Below are 20,975 nucleotides of genomic sequence, written 5' to 3'. Positions count from 1 at the left end.
AGTTACGAGTTTGGTCTTCAGTTAAAACAATGTGGAATAGTTTCACAAACTCATGCCACCTGGAACACCATAGTGTAATGGTGTGTCCGAACATCGTAACCACACTTTATTAGATATGGTGCGATCTATGATGTCTCTTACTGATTTACCATTATCATTTTGGGTTTATGCATTAGAGACAACTGCATTCACTTTAAATAGGGCACCATCAAAATCCGTTGAGACGACGCCTTATGAACTGTGGTTTGGCAAGAAACCAAAGTTGTCATTTTTTTAAAGTTTGGGGTTGCGATGCTTATGTGAAAAAGTTTCAACCAGACAAGCTTGAGCCTAAATCGGAGAAGTGCGTCTTCATAGAATACCCAAAGGAAACTATTGGGTACACCTTCTATCACAGATCCGAAGGCAAGATATTCGTTGCTAAGATGGATCCTTTCTAGAGGAGTTTCTCTCGAAAGAAGTTAGTGGGAGGAAAGTAGAGCTTGATAAGGTAATTGTACCTTCTCCCAAATTGGAAAGTAGTTCATCACAGAAACCAGTTCCAGTGATTCCTACACCAATTAGTGAGGAAGCTAATGATGATGATCATGAAACTTCAGATTAAGTTACTACAGAACCTCGTAGGTCTTCCCAAGTACAGTCCGCACCAGAGTGGTACGGTAATCCTGTTCTAGAAGTCATGTTACTAGACCATGGTGAATCTATGAACTATGAGGAAGTGATGATGAGCCCAGATTCCGCTAAATGGCTTGAAGGCCATGAAATCTGTGATAGGATCCATGTATGAGAACAAAGTGTGGACTTCGGTTGACTTGCCCGATGACCGGCAAGCCATCGAGAATAAATGGATCTTCAAGAAGAAGACTGGCGTTAATGGTAATGTTACTGTCTACAAAGCTCGACTTGTTGCGAAAGGTTTTTGACAAGTTCAAAGGGTTGACTACGATGAGACTTTCTCACCCGTAGCGATGCTTAAGTCTGTCTGAATCATGTTAGCAATTGCCGCATTTTATGATTATGAAATTTGGCAAATGGATGTCAAAACTGCATTCCTGAATGGATTTCTAGAAGAAGAGTTGTATATGATGCAACCAGAAGGTTTTGTTGATCCGAAAGGTACTAACAAAGTGTGCAAGCTCCGGCGATCCATTTATGGACTGGTGCAAGCCTCTCAGAGTTGGAATAAACGCTTTGATAGTGTGATCAAAGCATATGGTTTTATACAGACTTTTGGAGAAGCCTGTATTCACAAGAAAGTGAGTGGGAGCTCTGTAGCATTTCTGATATTATATGTGGACGACATATTGTTGATTGGAAATGATATAGAATTTCTGGATAACATAAAAGGATACCTGAATAAAAGTTTTTCAATGAAAGACCTCGGTGAAGCTGCTTACACATTAAGCATCAAGATCTATAGAGATAGATCAAGACGCTTCATAATATTTTTCAATGAGTACATACCTTGATAAGATTTTGAAATAGTTAAAGAAGGACTTCTTGCATGTGTTGCAAGGTATGAAGTTGAATAAGACTCAAAACCCGACCATGGCAGAAAATAGAAAGAGAATGAAAAGTCATTCCCTATGCCTCAGTCATAGGTTCTATAAAGTATGCTATGTTGTGTACCAAACCTATTGTATACCTTGCTCTGAGTTGGGCAAGGGAGTACAATTTTGATCTAGGAGTAGATCACTGGACAACGGTCAAGAATGTCCTTAGTGAGGACTAAGGAAATGTTTCTCGATTACGGAGGTGATAAAAGAGTTCGTCGTAAAGAGTTACATCGGTGCAAGCTTTTACACCGATCCAGATGACTCTAAGTCTCAATCTGGATACATATTAAAAGTGGGAGCAATTAGCTAAAGTAGCTCTGTGCAGAGCATTGTAGACATAGAATATTTGCAATACATACGGTTCTGAATGTGATAGACCCGTTGACTAAACTTCTCTCACGAGCAAAACATGATCATACCTTAGTACTCTTTGGGTGTTAATAACATAGCAATGTGAACTAGATTATTGACTCTAGTAAACCCTTTGGGTGTTGGTCACATGACGATGTGAACTATGGGTGTTAATTATATATAGATATGAATATTGGTGTTAAATCACATGATGATGTGAACTAGAATATTGACTCTAGTGCAAGTGGGAGACTGAAGGAAATATGCCCTAGAGGCAATAATAAAGTTATTATTTATTTCCTTATTTCTTGATAAATGTTTATTATTCATGCTAGAATTGTATTAAACGAAAACTTAGTACATGTGTGAATACATAAACAAACAAAGTGTCACTAGTATGCCTCTACTTGACTAGCTCGTTGAATCAAAGATGGTTAAGTTTCCTAGCCATAGACATGAGTTGTCATTTGATTAACGGGATCACATCATTAGAGAATGATGTGATTAACTTGACCCATTCTGTTAGCTTAGCACTTGATCGTTTAGTATATTGCTATTGCTTTCTTCATGACTTATACATGTTCCTATGACTATGAGATTATGCAACTCCTGTTTACCGTAGGAACACTTTGTGTGCTACCAAACGTCACAACGTAACTGGGTGATTATAAAGGTGCTCTACAGGTGTCTCTGAAGGTACTTGTTGAGTTGGCGTATTTCGAGATTAGGATTTGTCACTCCGATTGTCGGAGAGGTATCTCTGGGCCCTCTCGGTAATGCACATCACTATAAGCCTTGCAAGCAATGTGACTAATGAGTTAGTTGCGGGATGATGCATTACATAACGAGTAAAGAGACTTGCCGGTAACGAGATTGAACTAGGTATTGAGATACCGACGATCAAATCTCGGGCAAGTAACATACCGATGACAAAGGGAACAACGTATGTTGTTATGTGGTTTGACCGATAAAGATCTTCGTAGAATATGTGGGAGCCAATATGAGCTTCCAGGTTCCGCTATTGGTTATTGACAGGAGATGTGTCTCGGTCATGTCTACACAGTTCTCGATTCCGTAGGGTCCGCACGCTTAACGTTTGGGGACGATCGGTATTATGAGTTTTTGTGTTTTGATGTACCGAAGGTAGTTCGGAGTCCCGGATATGATCACGGACATGACGAGGAGTCTCGAAATGGTCGAGACGTAAAGATCAATATATTGGATGACTATGTTCGGACACCGGAATGGTTTCGGAAGGTTTCAGGCATATACCGGAGTACCGGGGGGTTATCGGAACCCCCTGGGGGGTTTATTGGGCCTCATGGGCCCTAGTGGAGAAGAGGATGGGTGGCCAGGGTAGGCCGCGTGCCCCCTTCCCTTCTAGTGTGAATAGGACAAGGAGGGGGGGCGCCCCCCTTTCCTTCCTCTCCTCTCTCCCTTCCTTCCCCTCTCCTACTCCAACAAGGAAAGGAGGAGTCCTACTCCCGGCGGGAGTAGGACTCCCCCCTTGGCGCGCCCTCCTCCTTGGCCGGCCGCCTCCCCCTTGCTCCTTTATATACGGGGGCAGGGGGCACCTCTAGATACAACAAGTTGATCTGTTGATCTCTCCCAGCCGTGTGTGGTGCCCCCTCCACCATATTCCACCTCGGTAATATCGTAGTGGTGCTTAGGCGAAGCCCTGCATCGGTAGCATCATCAACACCGTCATCACACCGTCGTGCTGACGGAACTCTCCCGCAAAGCTCTGCTGGATCGGAGTTCATGGGACGTCATCGAGCTGAACGTGTGCTGAACTCGGAGGTGCTGTACGTTCGGTACTTGGATCGGTCGGATCGTGAAGACGTACGACTATCAACCGCGTTGTGCTAACGCTTCCGCTTACGGTCTACGAGGGTACGTGGACAACACTCTCCCCTCTTGTTGCTATGCATCACGATGATCTTGCGTGTGCGTAGGAAATTTTTGAAATTACTACGTTCCCCAACACCCCCCTAGGGCCCATGCGCCTAGGGTTGGGGGGGAAACCCTAAAGGGGGCGCCCCCTTAGCTTGGGGGGTAAGCCCCCTCCCCTTGGCCGCCGCCTGCCTCTAGATATCATCTAGAGGGGCCGGCCTCCTTTCCCCTTCACCCTATAAATAGAGGGGAGGAGGGAGGGCAGCAACACCTCATCCAAGGCGCAACCCTCCCCCTCTCCAACACCTCATCCTCCTCCGTTGAGCTTGGCGAAGCTCTGCCGGAGAACCGCTGCTCCTCCACCACCACGCCGTCGTGCTGGCGGAGTTCTTCCCCTAATTCTCCTTTCCCCTTGCTGGATCAAGAAGGAGGAGACGTCCCCGTGCTGCACGTGTGACGCGGAGGCGTCGTTGTTTGGGGCTTAGATCGGAATCAACCGCGATCTGAATCACTGCGAGTACGACTCCTTCATCCGCATTCTTGCAACGCTTCCGTTTTGCGATCTTCAAGGGTATGAAGATGCACTTCCCTCTCTCTCGTTGCTAGTCTCTCCATAGATTGATTTTGGTGATGCCTAGAATTTTTTTAATTTCTGCAATGATCCCCAACAAGTATCGGGTACGCGAGATGCACCGGTTTGGACGATAGGGCCAACCTGCTTAGAATGAATGAACACATTCTTCTTGTTTGGTATGCGAAATTGATGCCCCAAAGGTGAGCTCGCAATACGAATTAGGATTCCTGTCTTAACTCTTAAGCAAGTTATTCTTGTAAGGAAGATGATCTAGTGACCGGTGGTCTCTGGCTGACCGATATTACGCACACCAAGCATACAGAGACGGATAGAATGAAGAAAGAAAAAGTAGCAAGAAAACTAAAGAAAGTGTTAGCGCATTGGACTCAAAATCCAAATTGTGCTAGCTGATAAAGAAAAAACATAATATAACAGAGAAATATTGAGGCCATATGGGTCTAATGTTTGAACTTCTGGTGCCCCTTTTCAATGAGAACGATTCCATTGTAAACATAGGTATCATTTCTCGTTGCTAGAGGCCCGTTGCAAGGAAGCAAAGAGCAAGAGCTAGGGCTAAGTGCTCGAGTTACGGTTGTTGACTCGGAATTGTAAGTCGGTGCAGAACCCACGAGGCGACGAGCAGGGGTGAGAAAACCCGGCCCAGTGGCCACCCCGTGCAAAAGCATGGCACCACAACTTCTTTGACTCCACCACATACCAATCTTCCCTAGGAAATCTCCGAGCGAGATCTGCGTCAGAGGAACGCGTCACTCCCCGCCGCCCAGATCTACATCTGGCCCCCCGCCGTCGTTAGACTGATCTTCAGAGTTGGGGAGAGCCCAAAAGCGACCGCCTACAGTCTCCCTGACCAGGCCACACCCACATTCCGCCACCAACAACCGCCCCCTCCCCCAGGTGCATACCGGCAGCCATGTCGGTGGGGCTGAGCACTTCCTTGCCGTCATCGTTGAGCGAGTCGCCAAAGCGCGAGGGGGCGTCTCCATCCTCCTTTTGTAATCTTCTTGAATGGTGACTTGCAACTGGGACTACACCAAATTATGATACCGGCTGCGAGTTGATGATGGACTTGCAATTGAGAACTACAAATTATGAGTCCTAGTTGCAAGTTGAGGGTGGAGCTTCAACTGGAATGAAAAACAAACTATAGTCCCAGAAGGAAATATGCCCTAGAGGCAATAATAAAGTTATTATTTATTTCCTTATTTCATGATAAATGTTTATTATTCATGCTAGAATTGTATTAACCGGAAACATAATACATGTGTGAATACATAGACAAACATAGTGTCACTAGTATGCCTCTACTTGACTAGCTCGTTTATCAGAGATGGTTATGTTTCCTAGCCATGGACAAAAGAGTTGTCATTTGATTAACGGGATCACATCATTAGGAGAATGATGTGATTGACTTGACCCATTCCGTTAGCTTAGCACTTGATCATTTAGTATGTTGCTATTGCTTTCTTCATGACTTATACATGTTCCTGTAACTATGAGATTATGCAACTCCCGTTTATCGGAGGAACACTTTGGGTACTACCAAACGTCACAACGTAACTGGGTGATTATAAAGGAGTACTACAGGTGTCTCCGAAGGTACATGTTGAGTTGGCGTATTTCGAGATTAGGTTTTGTCATTCCGATTGTCGGAGAGGTATCTCTGGGCCCTCTCGGTAATGCACATCATTATAAGCCTTGCAAGCAATGTAACCAATGAGTTGGTTACGGGATGATGCATTACAGAACGAGTAAAGAGACTTGCCGGTGACGAGATTGAACTAGGTATTTGATACCGACGATCGAATCTCGGGCAAGTAAAATACCGATGACAAAGGGAACAACGCATGTTGTTATGCGGTTTGACCAATAAAGATCTTCGTAGAATATGTAGGAGCCAATATGGGCATCCAGGTTCCGCTATTGGTTATTGACCGAGAATAGTTCTAGGTCATGTCTACATAGTTCTCAAACCCGTAGGGTCCGCACGCTTAAGGTTTCGATGACAGTTATATTATGAGTTTATGAGTTTTGATGTACCGAAGGAGTTCGGAGTCCCGGATGAGATCGGGGACATGACGAGGAGTCTCGAAATGGTCGAGACGTAAAGATCGATATATTGGACGACTATATTCGGAGTTCGGAAAGGTACCGAGTGATTCGGGTATTTTTCGGAGTACCGGAGAGTTACGGGAATTCGCCGGGGAGAAGTATTGGGCCTTATTGGGCCCTGCGGGAAAGAGAGAGGGGCTGCCTAGGGCAGGCCGCGCGCCCCCCCATGGCCTAGTCCGAATTGGACTAAGGGGAGGGGCCGCACCCCCTCCTTCCTTCCCTTCTCTCTTCCCCTTCCTTGTCTCCTACTCCTAATACATGGAATAACTCCTAGTTGGACTAGGAAAGGGGGAATCCTATTCTCGGTGGGAGTAGGACTCCCCTAGGGCGCACCATAGAAGAGGGCCGGCCCTCCCCTCATCCACTCCATTATATACGGGGGTAGGGGGCACCCCATAGACACACAAGTTGATCTACGGATCGTTCCTTAGCCGTGTGCGGTGCCCCCTTCCACCATATTCCACCTCGGTCATATCGTCGCGGAGTTTAGGCGAAGCCCTGCGCCGGTAGAACATCATCATCGTCACCACGCCGTCGTGCTGACGGAACTCATCTCCGGAGCTCGGCTGGATCGGAGGCCGGAGATCGTCATCGAGCTGAACGTGTGCTGAACTCGGAGGCTCCGTACGTTCGATGCTTGGATCGGTCGGATCGTGAAGACGTACGACTACATCAACCGCGTTGTGATAACGCTTCCGCTTACGGTCTACGAGGGTACGTGGACATACACTCTCCCCTCTCGTTGCTATGCCATCACCATGATCTTGCGTGTGCGTAGGAATTTTTTTGAAATAACTACGTTACCCAACAGTGGTATCCGAGCCAGGTTTTATGCGTTGATGTTATATGCATGAGTAGAACACAAGTGAGTTGTGGGCGATACAAGTCATACTGCTTACCAGCATGTCATACTTTGGTTCGGCGGTATTGTGAGATGAAGCGGCCCGGACCGACATTACGCGTACGCTTACGCGAGACTGGTTTCACTGTTACGAGCACTCGTGCTTAAAGGTGGCTGGCGGGTGTCTGTCCCTCTCACTTTAGCTGAATCGAGTGTGGCTACGCCCGGTCCTTGCGAAGGTTAAAACAACACTAACTTGACGAACTATCGTTGTGGTTTTTGATGCGTAGGTAAGAACGGTTCTTGCTAAGCCCGTAGCAGCCACGTAAAATTTGCAACAACAAAGTAGAGGACGTCTAACTTGTTTTTGCAGGGCATGTTGTGATGTGATATGGTCAAGACGTGATGCTATATTTTATTGTATGAGATGATCATGTTTTGTAACCGAAGTTATCGGCAACTGGCAGGAGCCATATGGTTGTCGCTTTATTGTATGAAATGCAAACGCCCTGTAATTGCTTTACTTTATCACTAAGCGGTAGCGATAGTCGTAGAAGCAATAGATGACGTAAACGACAACGATGCTACGATGAAGATCAAGATGTCGCGCCGGTGACGATGGTGATCACGACGGTGCTTCGGAGATGGAGATCACAAGCACAAGATGATGATGGCCATATCATATCACTTATATTGATTGCATGTGATGTTTATCCTTTATGCATCTTATCTTGCTTTGATTGACGGTAGCATTTTAAGATGATCTCTCACTAAAATTATCAAGTAGTGTTCTCCCTGAGTATGCACCGTTGCCAAAGTTCGTCGTGCCGAGACACCACGTGATGATCGGGTGTGATAAGCTCTACGTCCATCTACAACGGGTGCAAGCCAGTTTTGCACACGCAGAATACTCATGTTAAACTTGACGAGCCTAGCATATACAGATATGGCCTCGGAACACGGAGACCGAAAGGTCGAGCGTGAATCATATAGTAGATATGATCAACATAGTGATGTTCACCATTGTAAACTACTCCATCTCACGTGATGATCGGTTATGGTTTAGTTGATTTGGATCATGTGATCACTTAGATGACTAGAGAGATGTCTGTCTAAGTGGGAGTTCTTAAGTAATATGATTAATTGAACTTAAATTTATCATGAACTTAGTCCTGGTAGTATTTTGCAAATTATGTTGTAGATCAATAGCTTGCGTTGTTGCTTTCATATGTTTATTTTGATATGTTCCTAGAGAAAATTGTGTTGAAAGATGTTAGTAGCAATGATGCGGATTGGATCCGTGATCTGAGGTTTATCCTCATTGCTGCGCAGAAGAATTATGTCCTTAATGCACCGCTAGGTGACAAACCTATTGCAGGAGCAGATGCAGACGTTATGAACGTTTGGCTAGCTCAAAATGATGACTACTTGATAGTTTAGTGCACCATGCTTAACGGCTTAGAATCGGGACTTCAAAGACGTTTTGAACGTCATGGACCATATGAGATGTTCCAGGAGTTGAAGTTAATATTTCCAGCAAATACCCGAGTTGAGAGATATGAAGTCTCCAACAAGTTCTATAGCTAAAAGATGGAGGAGAATCGCTCAACTAGTGAGCATGTGCTCAGATTGTCTGGGTACTTCAATCGCTTGAATCAAGTGGGAGTTAATCTTCCAGATAAGATAGTGATTGACAGAATTCTCTAGTCACCATCACTAAGTTACTAGAACTTCGTGATGAACTATAGTATGCAAGGGATGACAAAAACGATTCCCGAGCTCTTCGTGATGTTGAAATCGACGAAGGTAGAAATCAAGAAAGAGCATCAAGTGTTGATGATTGACAAGACCACTAGTTTTAAGAGAAGGGCAAAGGGAAAGAAAGGGAACTTCAAGTGGAAAGACAAGCAAGTTGTCACTCCTGCGAAGAAGCCCAAAGCTAGACCATAGCCTGAAACTGAGTGTTTACACTTCAAAGGAAATGGTCACTGGAAGCGGAAATGCCCTGAATATTTGGTGGATAAGAAGGATGGCAAAGTGAACAAGGGTATATTTGATATACAGATTATTGATGTGTGCCTTACTAGTGTTTATAGTAGCCCCTGAGTATTTGATACTTGTTCGGTTGCTAAGATTAGTAACTCGAAACAGGAGTTACAGAATAAACAGAGACTAGTTGAAGGGAAAGTGACGATGAGTGTTGGAAGTAGTTCCAAGATTGATATGATCATCATCGCACACTCCTTATACTTTCGGGATTAGTGTTAAACCTAAATAAATGTTATTTGGCGTTTGCGTTGAGCATGAATATGATTTGATCATGTTTATTGCAATACGGTTATTCATTTAAAATCAGAGAATAATTGTTGTTCTGTTTACATGAATAAAACCTTCAATGGTCATACACCCAATGAAAAATAGTTTGTTGGATCTCGATCGTAGTGATACACATATTCATAATATTGAGGCCAAAAGATGCAACGTTAATAATGATAGTGCAACTTATTTGTGGCACTGCCGTTTGGGTCATATCGGTGTAAAGCGCATGAAGAAACTCCATAAAGATGGATTTTTGGAATCACTTGGTTATGAATCATTTGATGCTTGCGAACCGTGCCTTTTGGGCAAGATGACTAAAACTCTGTTCTTCGGAACAATGGAACGAGCTACCGACTTATTGGAAATAATACATACTGATGTATGCAAACCAATGAGTATGAAGGCTCGTGGCAAGTATCGTTATTTTCTGACCTTCACAAGATGATTTGAGCAGATATGGGTATATCTACTTGATGAAACATAAGTCTGAAATAGTTGAAAGGTTTAAAGAATTTTAGAGTGAAGTGGAAAATCATCGTAACAAGAAAATAAAGTTTCTGCAATCTGATCGCGGAGAGAAATATTTGAGTTACGAGTTTGGTCTTCAATTAAAACAATGTGGAATAGTTTCACAGCTCACGCCACCTGGAACACCAGAACGTTATGGTGTGTCCGAACGTCGTAACCGCACTTTATTGGATATGGTGCGATCTATAATGTCTCTTACTGATTTACCAATATTGTTTTGGGGTTATGCATTAGAGACAGCTGCATTCACATTAAAAGGGCACCATCTAAATCCGTTGAGACGACAACATATGAACTGTGGTTTAGCAAGAAACCCAAGTTGTCGTTTCTTAAAGTTTGGGGCTGCAATGCTTATGTGAAAAAGTTTCATCCTGATAAGCTCGAACCCAAATCGGAGAAGTGCGTCTTTATAGAATACCCAAAGGAAATAGTTGGGTACACCTTCTATCACAGATCCGAAGGCAAGATATTCGTTGCTAAAAATGGATCCTTTCTAGAGAAGGAGTTTCTCTCGAAAGAAGTGAGTGGGAGGAAAGTAGAACTTGATGAGGTAACTGTACCTGTTCCCTTATTGGAAAGTAGTTCATCACAGAAATCAGTTCCTGTGACAAATACACCAATTAGTGAGGAAGCTAATGATACTGATCATGAAACTTCAGATCAAGTTACTACAGAACCTCGTAGGTCTTCCAGAGTAAGATCCGCACCAGAGTGGTGTAGTAATCATGTTCTGGAAGTCATGTTACTAGACCATGATGAACCTACGAACTATGAGGAAGCGATGATGAGCCCAGATTCCGCGAAATGGCTCGAGGCCATAAAATCTGAGATATGATCCATGTATGAGAACAAAGTATGGACTTTGATTGACTTGCTCGATGATCAGCAAGCCATGTTAAATAAATGGATCTTCAAGAGGAAGACGGACACTGATAGTGGTATTACTATCTACCAAGCTCGACTTGTTGCGAAAGGTTTTCAACAAGTTCAAGGTGTTGAATACGATGAGATTTTCTCACTCGTATTGATGCTTAAGTCTGTCTAAATCATGTTAGCAATTGTCACATTTTATGAAATCTGGCAAATGGATGTCAAAACTGCATTCCTTAATGGATTTATTAAAGAAGAGTTGTATATGATGCAACCAGAAGGTTTTGTCAATTCTAAAGGTGCTAACAAAATGTGCAAGCTCCAGCGATCCATCTATGGACTGGTGCAAGCATCTCGGAGTTGGAATATACGCTTTGATAAGTTGATCAAAGCATATAGTTTTATATGGACTTACGATGAAGCCTGTATTTACAATAAAGTGAGTGGGAGCACTACAGCCTTTCTGATTAGTATATGTGAGTGACATATTGTTGATCAGAAATGATGTAGAATTTTTCTGCAAAGCATAAAAGAGTGTTTTAAAGGAATTCTTTAAAAAGAAAAGACCTCAGTAAAAGCTACTTACATATTGAGCATCAAGATCTATTGAGATAGATCAAGACGCTTGATAAGATTTTCAATGAGTACATACCTTGGCAAGATTTTGAAATAGTTCAAAATGGAACAGTCAAAGAAAGAGTTCTTGCCTGTGTTGCAAAGGCATGAAATTGAGTAAGACTCAAATCCCGACCACAGCAGAAAATAGAAAGAGAATGAAAAGTCATTCCCTATGCCTCAGTCATAGGTTCTATAAAGTGTGCTATGCTATGTACCAGACCTATTGTATACCTTGCTCTGAATTTGGAAAGGGAGTACAATAGTGATCTAGGAGTAGATCACTGGACATTGGTCAAGAATATCCTTAGTAAGGACTAAGGAGATGTTTCTCGATTATGGAGGTGATAAAAGAGTTTGTTGTAAAAGTTACATCAGTGCAAACTTTTACACTGATCCAGATGACTCTAAACTGGATACATATTGAAAGTGGGAGCAGTTAGCTAGAGTAGCTCCGTGCAGAGCATTGTGGACATAAAATATTTGCAAAATACATACGGCTCTGAATGTGACAGACCCGTTGACTAAGCTTCTCTCACGAGCAAAACATGATCACACCTTAGTACTCTTTGGGTGTTAATCACATAGCGATGTGAACTAGATTATTGACTCTAGTAAACCCTTTGGATGTTGGTCACATGATGATGTGAACTATGGGTGTTAATCATATACAGATATGAATATTGGTGTTAAATCACATGGCGATGTGAACTAGATTATTGACTCTAGTGCAAGTGGGAGACTGAAGGAAATATGCCCTAGAGGCAATAATAAAGTTATTATTTATTTCCTTATTTCATGATAAATGTTTATTATTCATGCTAGAATTGTATTAACCGGAAACATAATACATGTGTGAATACATAGACAAACATAGTGTCACTAGTATGCCTCTACTTGACTAGCTCGTTTATCAGAGATGGTTATGTTTCCTAGCCATGGACAAAAGAGTTGTCATTTGATTAACGGGATCACATCATTAGGAGAATGATGTGATTGACTTGACCCATTCCGTTAGCTTAGCACTCGATCGTTTAGTATGTTGCTATTGCTTTCTTCATGACTTATACATGTTCCTGTAACTATGAGATTATGCAACTCTCGTTTACCGGAGGAACACTTTGGGTACTACCAAACGTCACAACGTAACTGGGTGATTATAAAGGAGTACTACAGGTGTCTCCGAAGGTATATGTTGAGTTGGCGTATTTCGAGATTAGGTTTTGTCACTCCGATTGTCGGAGAGGTATCTCTGGGCCCTCTCGGTAATGCACATCATTATAAGCCTGCAAGCAATGTAACCAATGAGTTGGTTACGGGATGATGCATTACAGAACGAGTAAAGAGACTTGTCGGTGACGAGATTGAACTAGGTATTTGATACCGACGATCGAATCTCGGGCAAGTAAAATACCGATGACAAAGGGAACAACGTATGTTGTTATGCGGTTTGACCGATAAAGATCTTCGTAGAATATGTAGGAGCCAATATGGGCATCCAGGTCCCGCTATTGGTTATTGACCGAGAATAGTTCTAGGTCATGTCTACATAGTTCTCGAACCCGTAGGGTCCGCACGCTTAAGGTTTCGATGACAGTTATATTATGAGTTTATGAGTTTTGATGTACCGAAGGAGTTCGGAGTCCCGGATGAGATCGGGGACATGACGAGGAGTCTTGAAATGGTCGAGACGTAAAGATCGATATATTGGACGACTATATTCGGAGTTCGGAAAGGTTCCGAGTGATTCGGGTATTTTTCGGAGTACCGGAGAGTTACGGGAATTCGCCGGGGAGAAGTATTGGGTCTTATTGGGCCCTGCGGGAAAGAGAGAGGGGCTGCCTAGGGCAGGCCGCGCGCCCCCCCATGGCCTAGTCCGAATTGGACTAAGGGGAGGGGCCGCACCCCCTCCTTCCTTCCCTTCTCTCTTCCCCTTCCTTGTCTCCTACTCCTAATACATGGAAGAACTCCTAGTTGGACTAGGAAAGGGGGAATCCTACTCCCGGTGGGAGTAGGACTCCCCTAGGGCGCGCCATAGAAGAGGGCCGGCCCTCCCCTCCTCCACTCCTTTATATACGGGGGTAGGGGCACCCCATAGACACACAAGTTGATCTACGGATCGTTCCTTAGCCGTGTGCGGTGCCCCCTTCCACCATATTCCACCTAGGTCATATCGTCGCGGAGTTTAGGCGAAGCCCTGCGCTGGTAGAACATCATCATCGTTACCACGCCGTCGTGCTGACGGAACTCATCTTCGGAGCTCGGCTGGATCGGAGGCCGGAGATCGTCATCGAGCTGAACGTGTGCTGAACTCGGAGGCTCCGTACGTTCGGTGCTTGGATCGGTCGGATCGTGAAGACGTACGACTACATCAACTGCGTTGTGATAACGCTTCCGCTTACGGTCTACGAGGGTACGTGGACATACACTCTCCCCTCTCGTTGCTATGCCATCACCATGATCTTGCGTGTGCGTAGGAAATTTTTTGAAATAACTACGTTACCCAACAGTCCCAAGTGAACTTCGATGATTTTTTTAACACAATATAGACGCAAGCGTTCATGTACACGCGCATACACTCACCCCTATGACACACACACGCACACCCTACCCCTATGAGCACCTCCGAAAGACTGAGCCGACATATCATCTTCAAATTTACGAAGTCACCGTAGGCACCTCGTCATCGACGGGAGATGCGCATCGCCGGAAATCATAAAATAAATCCAGGAATAAATGCGAGCACAAGGACTTGAACCCTAGTGGGCTAGGAATACCACAATCCCTCTAACCATCCAACCACAGGTTGGTTCGCAAACTTCGATGACTTTTGACTCTGTTTTAAGGAAGCTTTTCAAGAAAAAAAACTGAAGACAAAAAAATACATAGGAATGGGCCCAGATGGAAAGGGAAATAGAACAAAGACGCAGATGTGCTCTGCACAAAAACAAAAACAAGACATGACATAAAAGGAAAAAACAAAAAAAATGAAAAGTTGCACCTGGTGGGCCACTAGGCCTCTCGCACAACACCATGCTTTCATCCAAAAAATTCTGGTAAAAATACGAATCTTGGCGTTTGAATCCGATGGCTGAAGAATTAGGTGTGAAGTAGCTATTTCTCGTCTACTCCCTATTCTTGTCTTAGATTTGTCTAAATACACATGTATCAAGTCATGTTTTAGTATTAGATACATCCGTATCTAGGCAAATCTAAGACAAGAATTTTGGGACGGAGGGAGTAGATGAGAAATAGCAAAACTGAGAGAAAAAGGCACAACAGAGACACATGAGACACTTTCCATTCGAATCTACAGTATCTTCTCATATAGTCATGGAAATATCGCCTGTAAGCACGCAGTGTTCACAACGTTTTGCACAGAGCTGGACGGCCGAGTATTCGGCGTCTCAAAATCGACCTGAGCACATGAAAAAGGGAGAAAATGTGAGCAGAAAAGTGTGTTAATCTACTGCTGGCCTGCTCCTCCTCTTTCTCCGGGAGCGAGTGAATGGATCCACCCAAGTTCTATCTTCCCTCGCAGCGCGCTCCCAGCGCTTCTGGAAATCACGAAGCTCCACCCGCGATTTTCTCCTGACCTACTAGGCCAAACAACAAACTGTGATAAACTGCCAAAACTAGATGTGTCAATCATTGCATGACATGGTTAACTGCATATAAAGTTTGCCCTGATATTCCTAGGTACAGTTTATCAGTAGAGGTAGTTTACAAGTGGAACGCTGACGATTGTTTAGACTTGTTGCTGTTTTAGGTCCAGAGCTCTCAGCTCGCATCGATTTTTAAGACAGGTGTAATGTGGCAGTGTGCCGAAACGAAGTAATTTGTGAGCTCACCTTTGTCCTCATGTCAAGGCCTGCTGCCTTCCCCTGGTAACACGTTATGAGATGCGTTATGGAAATGTCACAGAAACAAACGCATTACGTAATCTGGAATGTGCATTCTGCATTCAGGCAAAGACATACTCTCGTTTGTTGCTGCACTTGAGCAGTTTTCTGGCGAAGTGCATGCGAGTTCTTGCCACGGGTACGCTGTTACAATTCAAAAGCAAACATGAGAGGAAACATCAGCATCACGTCCTACATCATTATGATTGAAAATGCAGATGTAAGCTTGACATTGTCCTTAAGATTATCAAGTGATATTTCCATGGCCATCTACTCATAATTCATACAGTTTCCACCTGTCAACCAAGGCAATCGATCATGTCCGCCATAACATTTGACAGGATGCCAGGGTTGTGACTAAGAAAACAGAAGCTTATACGAACCTTTGTCATTGCAGAACCTCCTAATGTCTGTACACCTCGATGGACTACAAATTCGCTATCAACTACTCCAATGTTCTTTGTCCTGTCACCCTAAAACAATTGAAAGGGAAACTTTAATTGAACTCCCTTGCGAACGATGTCTTATTTAGACAATGAGTTCACCATACTGCTTAAGTACGTCAATCCAAAAATCGCCTAAATAAGGACATAAGCAATCCAGAAAAGTGCCATTCCTCTAGGTCAAATTACCTCAAGCAGAAAGAGCAATAGTGTGGACAGTAACTACATCGTAAATGCCCTTTGCTTTGGAAACTTTAAATTTAAAGCATGCTATGGCTATATAAATGTCACCAATATAATACCTGGGCGCAATATCCAAACTTGTAATCAATACCCCATCCATGGACAAGATCATTCTGTACACATTACAAGAGATGTTTCAATGGCTGGAATAATCCTACAAAATCAATTAGGCAGAAGACAAAAAAATGTCCTATTGTAAAGTGACACAAACGTTTGCTAAAGAGTAGGTTGATTATATGCCACTGTTTTATGAAGAACTTAGCCCTGCTCAGTTAGCTAGTGGTATGTGCCCATCCCACGTGCATTAGGGGTCTGGCCTACGCGAGTGCTCGCTATCGACTTCTTAATGCAAAGTCATATGGGGCTTCCCATCGCCCTCCGCTAGGTCGAGTTTTTCTGCATTACATGTCAGTGTCTTATGTCCCTATTGTTTAACAGTTAGCCATACCACGAATTACTCCCTCCGTCCCATAATACAAGAGCGTTTTTGACACTATACTAGTGTAAAAAATGTTCTTATATTATGGGACGGAGGGAGTAGTTCCTGACAAGTGCAGCAATCACAACATGTTTCAATCATCCCCGTCAAGAAATATGCCAGACAGTTACCAGCAAGATACATCCGAACTAACCCTGCACATGAATCTCAGAAATTCTAGAAAATGTTGGAACTAATAAGGCTAGTTAGTCCCCACAAAAAAAGTAAGTGTTTTAATGCTTTGTATAGATATATTAACTGATTTTGTGCTCCAGAGCAATAACAAAAGGAACATGGTAAATACTCCCTCTGTAAACTAATATAAGATCATTTAGATCACTAAAGTAGTGATCTAAATGATTTCATATTACTTTACAGAGGGAGTAGATGTTAACTGATTTTAACACTAACAAGGATGACGGTACCCTAGTCCAAAAGACACTAACTGTTGGCTCCATCCCCACTCCTCCATACATGGTTAATACGAGTTATTCAAGTTAAACATGGGACAAACCACAGACAGGGTCCCGAAGTCCCTGGCTTATGCCATATTGTACTACCCATGGCTATGGAGTAATCAACATAAAAGCTCTACAACTTGGTTTAATTCCTCAAATGTGAACAATCTTTATCAAAAGATTTAACCCTTACCTGGATGAGATGCCAAGCACATTGCCAAGCAGATTTCGAGAAAACCGGTGCCATGCCCTCGACCCATCTGAAATCAATTAATTGTTAGAGATGCAGGTTCGTTGCTAGTGTACGGTCCTTAAGCAGTAAGAAATGCTAGTGTACTACAGTCTACACCAGATCAACTAGTAATTACTGGAATTGGTCAACCAGGAAAGTAGATGTAATACCACAAGAAAGAAGAAAACGTACCCAGAACAAGGTGGCCCTTCTCTTGAACAATCTTTATTAGCCCGACTGACTCTTCTGCCAAATTATACATATTCTTAATTTAGTTATTCTGTAAACTTCAAATCAAGCAAACAGAGCATTGCATTACATAAAATCTACCTGTGGAAATTCCCTGTTTTCTTACGAACAGTTATCGGATGATGAATTTCAGATAACTTAGGGTCAAGAGCAGGTTGAGATATCTCCAGCCTTTCTGATTTGACTATATTCAAGTACCTGCTCCAAAATAGAATGTTAGACAAATTGGTACAGAGAATCAACAGATCAAACTATCTACACCGCGAGGGGGGGGGGGGCATTAGAACAATACACTCCAATGTTGACATTCTAGACGTAATATGCAAATTAGTTGCATCATTTTCAAAACAGATATAACTTGGCTGCCTAGCACGTACCAGGCAGCAACAGCCAGTTTATATTGTAGGCTGTAGTTGCCTGGACCAGGATTTAAGAGCTGAATACATGCAGTTTGAACACATTCCTGACTGATACCTTGGCACTAGGCATATTTTTAATGACAGATAGGAAATGACAGGTTTAAGAACAATACAGGGGTTCATGCAACACATATATACCTTCTTGGGTTAAAATTATCTACTTCAAGATCTTCGTCCCAAAGAAATATATACTTGTACATGGAGACGACAGCAGGATGGAGGAACCTTTTAGCAAACCACCTAAAAGATAGATGTCATCTCGAAGTTAAATGATACCAGATCGATACAAATTATAGATAGTCAAGGTCCGACTCTTAGTTCAGTGCAAGGGTAGAAAGAGGCCTTACCATTTTGTCTGATTAGAAGCAGCGATGTGTATCACACTTTTACTCCATGGTAGATCATTCCACTCATTGACCTTCCCATCGTAGTGGAACAATATAGCTGTAAAGTTCTCTGCAAGAAACTGAGCATTCAAGAGTTACATGATAATTGTATGTACAAATCACTGCTGGAAGAAGTACTAAACGAAGTACCTTCTTCATAAGAGCATCTACACTTTTCTTCTGATTTATACCAGCAGGGATAGCAATCAAGCACCTGTCTTTCTGGTTAGACTCCTGCTGAAACAAAACACCAACATAGCATTAAATACTGCATATGGCCTTGTACTCAGGAAGGTGGGAGCAGCTAAAGGCATTAATCCGTTCAGAAACTGAAACCAACAGAAATATTGTACTGAAACCAACAATCTGAGGCAGAATAGCTCAACTGACCTGTGATTGCACGCTTCTTGTCAGCCATAATGGCTTGAGTTCCATGTCGGAGTAAGGCTCCACTATACCATGAGGCAAAAACCCGACCCTAGCAGTAGAAGCAGAAGCTCTCCCAGTCCCGGATACCTTAACAGCAGCCCTGTCAGACCCCTGATATGTACAATGGAGCCACGGTCAACGCCTCAGCAACAAATGAGTATCTGCTTCAAGATTACCACAGCAAACAAAACAACTTGGTCCTTTTGGTGGAGACAATGGGTTCACATACCATCATCGTATCAAACGGGGGAGCGTCTTCATCCAACTGTAACAGCGCATAATCAGATGAGCGTCGTCTCTCGAGCAGAATATAACGGGGAATTTTACAAACGATCGAGCGTTACCACAGTCTGTCTGCGTTGGTAGCTTGCCATGTTGTAGACCACAAATAGGATTATCATCAAGCACAGAACCAGCAGACGCAGCCGCAGTCTCATCTTAGAGCAGTGATAGCTCCTGTGACCATTCTGCGGAACCAAGCAGATAGTGTCATCAGCTCACACATAGAGAGCTGAGCGGCTGTAGATTTGAATACAAATAAAGCATTAATTAAAGGAGCACAGGGGAACCCACCTTATCCCACTGGGCACTACTTCTCGCTCTTTATGAAACCCTGCATTCACGACATGAAAAACTGCAGAAAGTTGAGTATGTTTTCAGACACCATGAGACACATAAGAGAAGTTAGGTTGCACGTTCCATTCCACGCTGACGGATGGACATAAAACACCACGACCATGTTAAGCTTCATGCACTAGCCAACGCAACTAAAAGTCCGAACTGATGGAAAAGACTAGCCAATCTACATATACACTTCAACAGAACAGAGGAACAACGACATTCGCTTTCAAAATGTGATTCGCTTTGTTCCCTTTGCGTGAGCAACAAAAGAAAAAGACCGACCCCTCAATGAAAAAACAAAGGGAAAGCACCGAGCAAGCATGTATTGCCGCGTCGGTGGCGATGGTTACACACCCGCGACGAAATTGTCCTATGTTTCATGGCTGCGGGCTGCGGCTGCGGCGCGACCCTCCACTCGCAGCTCGCGGCGAGGCGCTCTGTGGGATTTGGAAACGCGGGTTCACGCAGCCAGCGCACGATCGGAGTGTAGAAATCTCGAACCCCCAATCAATCAATATACGGAGATACGAAGCACGAGGAGAAGAGAGGGGGCAATACCGCGGAGGCGGATGGGGCAACCGGCCGGACGAGCGACGAGTAGTGGACCTCCGCGCGGAGGGCACGGGCACGGGCGCCGCTGCTATCTCGTGGAGGAGGAGGAAATGCTTTGGAGAGAGGTTGGGAAAGGCACGGGCACGGGCGGAGGCGGAGCCAGACGCGGCCGCTGGAGCGGGCGAGACAGCGACGTTCAGAGGAAGGGCGACGTGTGGCGCCTTCCCACCCGCACCCGTCACTCGCAGCAGCGCCACGCGAGGTGACGACGACCCGACTGACAGAGGAGGGAGACGCAGCGCCGGGGTGGTGCCGCCAGCTCAGTCACAAGCGATGGGGGGTTGCGCGATGCGAGCAGCCCGTATCGGCTGGGCTGCCTGCCACGACCGGGTTTTCCGCTCAGTTTGTTTCTTGGTTCCCTCCCTCGGCCCCCCGCGCGGCCCAGGAATTCCTGTGGAGGCCCCGACCCACCAGTTGCTTCAGTTTCAATACTACTCTCGAGTCTTTGACAAAGTACACTACTCTTACTCTCCTCAAAAATAAAAAGTGTACTACTCTTTTTTTTGCGAGATAAAAGTGCACTACTCTTACCACTACACTAAAAAAAACTACTCTTACCACTAAAAAAAAGTTTGCTACTCTTACAAATTACCCTCTCTTCTTTGCTCCAGTCCCCGAACCAAAAACAAAAACAAAAAAAGAAATCACTCTTACAGACATCAAGTGATGTGAACCGGGGACCCGATCTTTTAATGAGAGAAGATAACTACGATTTTTATGGGACTTGACCCTCACGATGCCGCTACCAACCGTACACGACTGATATCCACGGCAATCGCTGAACCAACTCCACGGCGTTATCGACCGAGCCAACGGTGTGATCGAC

At 44.1% G+C, this 20,975-nt stretch overlaps 1 protein-coding gene across 3 annotated transcripts; it reads right to left on the bottom strand.

Annotated features, from left to right (window-relative positions):
* Positions 1-14,960: 14,960 nt before the first annotated feature.
* Positions 14,961-20,463, bottom strand: LOC123044530 (uncharacterized). Of its 3 annotated transcripts, none has more exons than XM_044467290.1 (16): positions 20,096-20,463; positions 19,490-19,550; positions 19,261-19,383; positions 19,146-19,181; positions 18,878-19,027; positions 18,638-18,724; positions 18,449-18,567; positions 18,240-18,341; positions 17,764-17,880; positions 17,626-17,679; positions 17,395-17,461; positions 16,325-16,378; positions 15,963-16,052; positions 15,658-15,723; positions 15,529-15,561; positions 14,961-15,273 (listed from the first exon to the last, which is right to left on the bottom strand). In XM_044467290.1, exons 3-16 carry the CDS (start codon positions 19,351-19,353, stop codon positions 15,139-15,141), a joined length of 1,203 nt encoding a protein of 400 aa, XP_044323225.1. In that variant the 5' UTR covers positions 19,354-19,383; positions 19,490-19,550; positions 20,096-20,463; the 3' UTR covers positions 14,961-15,138. The 3 variants fall into 3 exon arrangements, with proteins under 3 accessions (XP_044323225.1, XP_044323226.1, XP_044323227.1); XM_044467291.1 differs by having other exon boundaries at positions 19,490-19,529; XM_044467292.1 differs by having other exon boundaries at positions 18,638-18,721; positions 20,096-20,457.
* Positions 20,464-20,975: the final 512 nt, after the last annotated feature.

Source organism: Triticum aestivum, chromosome 2B (assembly GCF_018294505.1).
Source record: "Triticum aestivum cultivar Chinese Spring chromosome 2B, IWGSC CS RefSeq v2.1, whole genome shotgun sequence".
Taxonomy (NCBI): Eukaryota; Viridiplantae; Streptophyta; class Magnoliopsida; order Poales; family Poaceae; genus Triticum; species Triticum aestivum.
This window is presented reverse-complemented; position numbering and strand designations above follow the sequence as displayed.

Bases quoted from the DNA above. Each gene is read 5' to 3' on its own strand.
- LOC123044530 (XM_044467290.1), bottom strand. From the start codon at position 19,353: ATGAGACTGCGGCTGCGTCTGCTGGTTCTGTGCTTGATGATAATCCTA. The intron at 18,568-18,637 runs GTACTTCGTTTA...TTGAATGCTCAG, and splicing joins TAGATGCTCTTATGAAGAAG to TTTCTTGCAGAGAACTTTAC. The intron at 18,342-18,448 runs GTAAGGCCTCTT...TCTATCTTTTAG, and splicing joins GCTTCTAATCAGACAAAATG to GTGGTTTGCTAAAAGGTTCC.